Source organism: Dipodomys ordii, unplaced genomic scaffold (assembly GCF_000151885.1).
Source record: "Dipodomys ordii isolate 6190 unplaced genomic scaffold, Dord_2.0 Scaffold26, whole genome shotgun sequence".
Lineage (NCBI taxonomy): Eukaryota > Metazoa > Chordata > Mammalia > Rodentia > Heteromyidae > Dipodomys > Dipodomys ordii.
The window spans coordinates 10,722,915-10,732,464 of record NW_012267242.1 but is presented as its reverse complement, the minus strand read 5'-3'; the positions used below and the strand labels follow the sequence as shown (position 1 = coordinate 10,732,464).

General features: G+C 44.1%; 1 protein-coding gene across 1 annotated transcript in view; it reads left to right on the top strand.

The window, feature by feature from the left end:
• Window positions 1–9,207, top strand: part of Otud7b (OTU deubiquitinase 7B) — a 58,481-nt gene extending 49,274 nt beyond the window's left edge. Inside the window, exons 7-12 of the mRNA XM_013014961.1 lie at window positions 1,560–1,672; window positions 3,508–3,635; window positions 4,015–4,164; window positions 4,989–5,103; window positions 6,224–6,308; window positions 7,139–9,207. Coding sequence (XP_012870415.1) covers window positions 1,560–1,672; window positions 3,508–3,635; window positions 4,015–4,164; window positions 4,989–5,103; window positions 6,224–6,308; window positions 7,139–8,335 — 1,788 coding nt within the window. The 3' untranslated portion in view covers window positions 8,336–9,207. The remainder of the gene's footprint in view (window positions 1–1,559; window positions 1,673–3,507; window positions 3,636–4,014; window positions 4,165–4,988; window positions 5,104–6,223; window positions 6,309–7,138) is intronic.
• Window positions 9,208–9,550: the final 343 nt, after the last annotated feature.

The following is a 9,550-nucleotide window of genomic DNA, read 5'->3' as shown; positions in this document are numbered from 1 at the left end:
TGGCACTGTGGCTCAAGCGGTAGAGTGCTCGCCTTGAGCTGAAGAGCTCAAGGACAGTGCCCAAGCCCACAGTTCAAGCCCCATGACCGACCCCCAAAAAAAATTATAGTATCACTTTGCACATATTTATTGATTACTGCTCACATAATATACACAGAGTATATTGCATAAAACATAATCCTGGCTCTTAAAAGCAGAATAAGAGGTAGACCTATAAAGAGATGGCCTGTAAATACATGATTGCAACCAAAGGTAACAGGTATGACTTCTATAATAGAAAACTCTGTGTCGTATGTGGGAAGGGAAGGCACAAAGGAAGGAGTGGCTGACTTACTATAGAAAGATTTAAGAAAGATTTCATAAAAGAGTAACATTTGAATTTTGTCTTGAAAGTTATAACATAAAGTTGTTTGCCAGATGTATAGTGAATGAAAATGTGCAGAGGTACAAAATAACATAGTACATGTAAAGGGCCACTACTAAATTAAGGGGTTATCAGAGAGGAGAGATGGGTAGAGGCCAGGAAGTGGGTTTTGTATATAATGAGTAGGAGTTTGGGTTATATCTGAGGAAATTGAGGTTCTTAGAAGAACTACTGGCAGGAAGTAAACAGCATCAGATTTAAATTTTACAAAAGCATTTTCAGTAACACTGAAGAAGTAGCAAAACCAGTTAAAGAAACACTGTAGCAATTCATACTTAAATGCTAGTTTTGTTGTACTATGGTTTGAACTCAGTCTTATCTCCTGAACCATGCGCCCAGTCTAGTTCTTTCCTAATAATTATTGACTGAAAGGATCCAGATATAGACTGGGTGAAAGGAAGAATAGAATACCAGATAACTCTCTGGTTTCTGGGTAGGGTGTTTGGATGATAGTTGCTTCTATTTACTAAGGTAGGACTATGAAAAGAAGAATGAAGAGAAGAATGAATTTGACTATAGAGTTTGAGGTCACCCCAGTAGGTAGCAGTGTTCAATAGGCAGCTGGATCTGTGAATATAGAAATTAAGAGGGGATTTCAGTCATGAACATATAGATAAGTGGACAAGATTATGGCAACCAAGAGATCACCCAGAGGGCAAGCAAGGCTAAAACAATTGGCACAATTTGAATTTTGTGGAGAGTAGAGACAGTTTAGAAAAATAAGAGAAAGCAGTGCTATGGAAACTAAAGACAAGAATGTTACTTACCATATGAAAGTTAAAAAGATGAGACTCAAAGAGTGCAATGAATTCGTTAATTTGAAGGTCACTGTCCTTTGACAGAGTCAGTTAGGTGAAGTTGTATGCGGAGGTAGGGCAGTAGTGTGGAGAGCAGAGACAGGTCAGATTATGGTGAGTCAAAAAAAGAACAGAAGATAAAGAAGTGTGAGAAAGGTCATAGTCTGTTCTATGGATCTTGATGAGGAGAGGGAGAAGAGACTTGGCTTTGTAATATAAGTGTAAGCCAAGTGCTAAGAGAATAGTCGAGTAACAGAGAGAGTTGGAATGGACCCTGACTTGAGAGTCTAACCTCTAGTTGTTTAATGTTCCCTTTCATTATTGCATGTCTTCCACAGTCAGGACTGGTGTACACAGAGGACGAATGGCAAAAGGAATGGAATGAACTGATAAAGCTTGCTTCAAGTGAACCTCGAATGCATCTAGGTACCAACGGAGCCAATGGTGGCGGGTAAGTATGGTTAAGTTGGGGAGCAGGAAATTCCTCATCTTCATAGAGCCTTCACTGGGCTGTAAGATCTCCCAGAATGTAGCATCCTCAGAGCTCTGAGGTAAGAGGATGTTGGAAGGAGAGAGAGGAGCCATGGCAAAGGCACAGAAGTATACAAGAGAACAGAACACACTGGGAACGCCTAGTTAATTGGCTTTGTCTGAGTGGCACAAAATGATAGATGAAACTTGGAAACCCACTTTTTTTTTTTTTTTGCTGGTCCCAGGGCTTGAACTCAGGGTTTGGGCACTATCCTTGAGCTTCTTTTGCTTAACGCTAGTGCTATTCCACTTGAGCCACAACTCCACTTCTAGCTTTTTTGGTGATTTATTTGGAGATCAGAGTGTCACAGACTTTCTTGCCAGGGCTGGCTTCAAATAGTGATCCTTAAATCTCAGCCTCCTGAGTAGCTAGGATCATAGGCATGATCCACTGGCATCCAAACAGCAACCTACAGTTTTGTGTACCATACTAATGTTTCTCTTATACCATATTAAGGAATTATATTGCATTTTATTTATACTTTAGGAAACTGCAGGACAAATGACTCAATGGCATCAGTAAATAAATAAAAAAGAAAATAAAAGAGGACAGGGAACCTATGAAACAGAGACATTAATGAAACATATCAACCAAGTGGAATGTGTGGGCACTATAAGAGAAATAAGGGAAATGTGAAAAATGTTTACATAGTTTGATTATTGTTATTATTTTTTTTGTAATGGTCCTGGTGCTTAAACTCAGGGCCTGGGCATTGTCCTTGAGTTTTTTAGCTCAGGGCTGGCACTCTACCACTTGATCTACATCTCCACTTCTAGCTTTCCAGCTTTTTGATGGTTAATTGAAGATAAACGTCTCAGACTTTCTTACCCAGGCTGGCTTCAGATCTCAGCTATTACAGACATATGCCAATGGTGCCTAGCTTATTGTTATTTTTTTTAAGTTGTGGTTTAAAAAAAAGTGTGTGTGTGTGTGTGTGTGTGTGTGTGTGTGTGTGTGTGTGTGCGCGCGCGCGCGTGCTGGTATTGGGGATTGAGCTCAGGGCCTTGCCCTCTCACTGGCACTCTATCAATGTGAGTCACAATACCACTTTCAGCTTTTTGCTGGTTCATTGAAGATAATAAGCTCACAGAAATTATTCTTGAATGAGGAAGTTACTCTTGAAGGGTACATAAGAAAGGAGTTTTGGAGTTGTTTTTGTAAGACATCATGAGTGGGGCTGGGAAGGTGGCTCCGTGGTAGAGTGCTTGCCTTGCATGCATGAGGCCCTGGGTTTGATTTCTCAGCACCACACAAGCAGTAAAAGCAGGAAGTGGCACTATAGCTCAAATGGTAGAGCACTAGCCTTGAGCTGAAGAGCAGAGGGACAAGTACCCAGGCCCAGAGTTCAGGCCCACGACTGACAAAAAAAAAAAAAAGACATCATGAGTGTGTTGTATGGTGTAGTTGTAGTTTGTATAATCCAGATGAAGCTGTGCAGTTGTATATTACTGGATAAAGAGAACTGGAGGAGGTTTTTGAGCAGGGTGAATATGAAGAGATAGGGTTTACTTCTGATTCCTAATTCCATTTCAATTCCAGAGCTTCTAAATCTCTCTTCTTGTGTTTTCCTGTTTATGAAGGAGTAGAAACAATCATGATAACATAAAATAATCAGCTATGTTAGTGGCAGTCTTAAGATTGGACAACCAAAGACATTCTTTTCCCTCTCTTGAGATCTGGTCTTCATGGCTTTCTTGTTTTCTTCCCTCTCCATTTTGCTGCCCGCCCTCTACTCTTCTCTCTTGTACCTGTAGGGTAGAGAGTTCCGAGGAGCCTGTATATGAGAGCCTAGAAGAGTTCCACGTCTTTGTTCTTGCTCATGTGCTTCGGAGACCTATAGTGGTCGTGGCAGACACCATGCTGAGGGATTCTGGTGGGGAAGGTGAGTCAGCCAGTCATCACTCTACACCAGTCTCTGTCACTTGCAAAGCCTTGGCTTAACCCTTGGGAGGAGGACAGGAAAGGGGATATTTAGACATTTGGGAGGAAAAAGAGGGAAAGATAATTCTCAAGTGATTTAGAGTAGTTGGAATTAACTGACAAGGCTTCTTTAAAAAAACTTTTTTTAAAGATTTATTTATGTGGTACTGAGGAATTGAACCCAGGGCCTTATGCATGCTAGGCAGGCACTCTACCACTAGGCCACATTCTCAGCCAACAATTTATTCTTAATAAAGAATCATTAAACAAGTTGGAATGAAAGGGGGAAGTCAGATGACAGAATGAGATGGAGTCTGAATAATCTTCATGGTTTCCCACAGCATTTGCCCCCATTCCCTTTGGAGGGATCTACCTGCCCTTGGAAGCTCCCGCCAGCCAATGTCACCGATCCCCTCTGGTGCTTGCCTACGATCAGGCCCACTTTTCTGCACTTGTGTCCATGGAGCAGAAGGAGAATGCCAAGGAACAAGGTGTGAATCCATTGTCTGTGTCTCCGTGGCCTTATGGTCTACAGTATTTTCACTTGAAAGAATAGAAATAAGAGCTAATGAAAAAGGAAAGAATTCAGGAACATGCAAACCCAGGCAATGCATGTTTTACTAAGCTATATGAAGAAAACAATTTTTTTTTAATAAAAAAAGGATTTGGGGGAAAAACATAGTCTGTATTCCTTGTTCCGGGGCAAATATTAAGGTCATAAAGCCTTCTCAATGGTGTCTTGTTTTGTTTGTCTTTTGTCTTCATGACTTTGAATTCTTTGAATGCACATAATTGGCAAGAATGTCATGAGAGACTGACTGGCAGGGAGTTGTAGAGGGTTAGTAATCGAAATTTCATGTTTGATGTCAGAAAACGACTAGGCTATTTTTTGGGGGGTTTTGGGTTTTTTTGTTGTTTTTTTTCCCTAGTTCTGGGGCTTGACCTCTGGGCCTAGGCTCTGTCCACCGGCTTTTGTGTTCAATGCTAGCACTCTACCACTTCAGCTACAGCTCCACTTCTGGCTTTTTGGTGGTTTATTGGCAATAGGAGTCTAACAGCTTTTTCTGCCCAGGTTAGCTTTGAATTGCAATCTTCAGATTTCAGCCTCCTGAGTAGTTAGGATTACAGATGTGACCACCAGTGGCGACCACTGGCTTAGCCTATTGTTTTTTTAATGTCAGGGGTAAATCAAATATAAGAACTGAGAAGTGACTACAAGTAGAGACCTGTTTTAGTGTTGACAATTATGTTTAGTTGCATTCTTCCTTCCTCAAGGAGACTTCTTGACAGCATGTGGTTTTTTTTTCTTCCCCAGCTGTAATCCCACTCACAGATTCGGAGCATAAGCTGCTTCCCTTGCACTTTGCTGTGGACCCAGGCAAGGCCTGGGAGTGGGGAAAAGATGACAATGACAATGTTCGATTGGCCAGGTAAGGCAAGCCTCGCCTCTCCTTCTGCTTTGTAGCTTAGCTCTTTTTTTTTTTAACTGACAGTGGCTATTTCCCAGGGAATTTTTCTTCAGCCCAGAGGCAAGACAATTACATCCTAACTCCAGTTTCTTTGGGGAAATGGAGAAGTAGAAGAAGATCGGACACCAAGATTCTTGGATCTTGTAGCTGCTTTGTGTGGCCTGAAATCTCAGCTTCTTCTTTCCTTACAGCAGGGAAGTGTTCCTGCGCTCTCTCTCTCTCTCTCTCTCTCTCTCTCTCTTCCCCAAACAGAATACCTAGAAACTCAAAAACATACTTTTTGGCCTAGTGAGGAAGAATTTTGTTTTGTTTCTGTGGTATTGGGGTTTGAATTCAGGGCCTCTTACTTGGTAGGCAGGCTGTCTACAATATGAACCATGCCAAAGCCCAAAAGGAGTTTATATAGTCCACTAAAATAGTTTGCTGTCGTTTTTTGCCTTTCTGGAGTTTCTCCATAATGGACTTCCCCCATCCTCCCTTCCTATAGGCTGTAGAGCTAAGTCTACTTTCCTTCCTCCATAGCTTCCCTTAGGGAGAACATAGGAATGTAAAAGTTCACCTCTTCTTACCCAGGGCCTCCTTCTTTTGGCTTCTTTGGGTGCTGACTCATGGCTGGTTAAAAATACGTTCTCAATGATCAAAATCTCCTAAATGATACTTAAAACAGCCACAGTGCCACTTCTGCCTTTTTCTGAGAAGTTTCTTGGAGATAAGCATCTCAGGCACTTTCCTGCCTGGGCTGGTTTCAAACTGCCGTCTTCAGATCTCAGCCTTCAGAGTAGTTATGATAACAGGTGTGACCACCAGTGCCCAGCTCTGTACAGCATTTTCCAGCCCCTTCTAAGCATTGTTTTAATGCCTCAGGACAGATACTATTATCAGATCCCATTATCAACTCCAGCTGGGTTTCAGAGAGTTGAAATGACTTGCTAAGGTCATAAAGCTCAGCAATTGATGAAGCTATATAATTCAGACCCAACTCCTTTAGTATCCTTAGCCACATGGCCCTATCTTGACTTCCCAAATAAATTTGACTACTTTGCTTTTAAAATATCACAGTATTTTTTCTTCTGGTTCACAGTGTAATTCTGTCTCTGGAGGTAAAATTGCATCTACTACATAGCTACATGAATGTGAAGTGGATCCCTGTCTCCTCTGATGCACAGGTGACAACTGCCCCCACCCTACCCTTGTGTGTCCTCACCTTCAGCAACAAGGAGAAGGAGATTTGGTGGGCTTGATCTCTCAATTTGTTCTCCATGGTAGCTAATGGACCAAGGGCTGGAATAGCTGGAAGATGTTGGATTGGTTCCAAAGAATACTTCCTCCTGGACTTTTTGATGAACTTGAGATGTCCCATGCTATTATAGATAGGTCACTATTTGAGGTACCATAAGGTGACAGAATATCCTAAGAGTTCCTGATCCCATGAGTTGTGAGCTAGAACACAGGAATGAGGGCAAATCTGCAAACTCCATAATGCTGCAAGTGTAAAATTTGAGGGTGTACAACAGTCAGGCTTGGGCTGGTGGTAGTTCATTAAGACTTTCTTGAGATTAATTTTGAGCAGAGTTGGAAATAGACAAATTTATAATAAGGACTCTGGTATCTATAAAATAGTTTTCCTGCTTACCCAATAGCTGTGTGTAGTATGCTTGTGCCTTCATCCGAAGAGCAGTCAGGCTTTGTTTGCTATCTCCATATTAGAAGGGAGAGGAATTGGCTTGGATGAGCTAGAAGACATTAGATACGGTTTTCCTTGGCCCTTGAGAGATGACTGGAGCCAGAAATGACAGTGGCTTTCTGGGTGGCGCTTCTCTCACCATGGCAAGAGCCCTCTTCTGGAGCAGGGCAGTTCCTCCAAGAACGCTTACCACCCTTCCCCATGTAGCTAATTCTATGGCATTGGTGGCAGGGAACCTTGTGATCTGCTGGAAGTCTCGGAGGACTTCCCCAGGCTATACCAAAGGGATATCTGTGTCTTCTTCTCTTTCAGGCTCCTCTGGCCCAGCCTGAGTCCCCCACAGCCTCAGCTGGAGATGAGCCCCGATCCACTCCCGAGTCTGGTGAATCAGACAAGGAGTCAGTAGGCAGTGGTTCTACCGGCAATGAGGGCAGCAAGCGGAAGGACAAGTCAAAGCGAGACCGGGAGAAGGACAAGAAGAGAGCAGATTCTGTGGCTAACAAACTGGGAAGCTTTGGCAAAACCTTGGGCAGCAAGCTGAAGAAGAACATGGGCGGCCTGATGCACAGCAAGGGCTCTAAGCCTGGAGGGGTGGGGAGCGGGTCGGGAATAAGCAGTGGCACTGAAACACTGGAGAAAAAGAAGAAAAACTCACTGAAGAGCTGGAAGGGTGGCAAGGAGGAGGCAGCTGGGGATGGGCCTCTATCGGAGAAGCTCACATCTGAGTCAATTGGGAATGGAGGGAGCAAGTATAGCCAGGAGGTTATGCAAAGCCTGAGCATTATGCGGATTGCAATGCAAGGGGAGGGAAAGTTTATTTTTGTTGGAACCCTGAAGATGGGTCACCGCCACCAATATCAGGAGGAAATGATCCAGCGCTACCTTTCTGATGCCGAGGAGAGGTTCCTGGCAGAGCAGAAGCAGAAAGAGGCAGAGAGGAAGATCATGAATGGAGGGTTAGGTAGTGGGCCTCCTCCAGCCAAAAAACCAGAGCCAGATGGTGGGGAGGAGCAGCTGACTGCCCCCGCAGAGTCCAAGGCGATGGCATTCTCTACTGGCTACCCTGGGGGCTTCACTATCCCTCGCCCTTCTGGGGGTGGAGTCCACTGCCAGGAACCCAGGAGGCAGTTGGCAGGGGGTCCATGTGGGGGAGGCCTTCCACCCTATGCCACCTTCCCCAGACAGTGCCCTCCTGGGCGACCCTACGCCCACCAGGACAACATCTCTTCTCTGGAGCCAGGCAAGGATGGAGTTCACAGGGGTGCATTGCTACCACCCCCCTTCCGCGTGGCTGATTCCTATAGCAACGGCTACAGAGAGCCCCCTGAGCCAGATGGATGGTCTGGAGGTCCCCGGGGGCTTCCCCCAACCCAGACCAAATGTAAACAACCGAGCTGCAGCTTCTACGGACACCCTGAGACAAACAACTTCTGCTCTTGCTGTTACAGGGAAGAACTGAGAAGGAGGGAGCGTGAGCCCAGCGGGGAGCTGCTGGTGCACAGGTTCTGAATGGGTAGAACCTTGGAGGGCAAGGGGCTTAACAAAGAAAGTTCAGCTCAACTCATTGGCTTATCAAGACCCAGCCCCGGTGTTGATGGGGCAAATGCAGAAATGTATGTGGAAGCCTGGTTGGAAACTTTTACATGTGTGTGCGCTGGAGTGCTGCCAGACTGGCAAGAGCAGGACAGGGCTGAATGGTGCCCAAAGGGCTGTACTATTCCTTTGCAGAGCTGGACTTGATGGGACTAAGGAGCTACAATGATGGAGAGATGTTGATTCTCTTAACCCTTTGGGTCCCATCCCAGAACCTAAGGGAAAGTAGTAAGGGAATGTTTGGTGTGTGGGGGTGGGAGGTGGGCAGATATCTTGGGGAAGAACAGGTAAAGGAGGCTCAGTGGATTAAAGAGAAAAAAATTATAAGCAGACCAAAGTTCTTTTAGGTTGGAAAAAAGCCCAGGGTAGTGGAGTTGGAAGTGTGGAGGGAAACTGAGACATTGGACACATTTGCTATTGATTGGAATTAAGGTAGATATTAAGGTTGGATACATTTTTTTTTCCTCCTGAAGCATCTGTAAAGACAAAGCAATAATCTGTGCTCTTGGGTACTTGTTAGGAAGAAGATAGTCTTTAAATCCCTATTTATGGAGAAAGGAAATAGAGGAACTTAAAAGGGGATTTTTTTTTCCTTTTAAGTTTTCTTTTCTTCTAAATAGTCATTTGTTATCCATTCTAGTTTAAGAGGAGATTGCTGATTGCCCCCTATCTTTTCCTCATCCTTTTTGAGGACTGCGCTCAAGCTAAGAAGGTGTAATTTTAAAGAGAGAGAAGGGCTAGGAATGTGGCTTAGTGGTAGAGTGCTTGCCTAGCATGCATGAAGCCCTAGGTTTGATTCCTCAGTACCATATAAACAGAAAACGCCAGAAGTGGTGCTGTGGCTCAAGTGGTAGAGTGCTAGCCTTGAGCAAAAAGAAGCTCAGGGACAGTGCCCAGGCCTTGAGTTCAAGCCCCAGGACTGGCAGGGAGAAAGAGAGAGACAGAGAGAGACTTTAATTTTATTTAAAAGCAAACAAACAAAAACATTCCCTCTGGGAAAGGGAAGTGATAGGAAGAGCAGCTGTGTGTGTTGAATTTTCTTCAGGTGAATGGGTGCCTAGTGATCTATTTTTTAACTACTTAGCAATAACCACATGGGGTCTGAGTGCACTTAGGGAAGGGCAGACATTT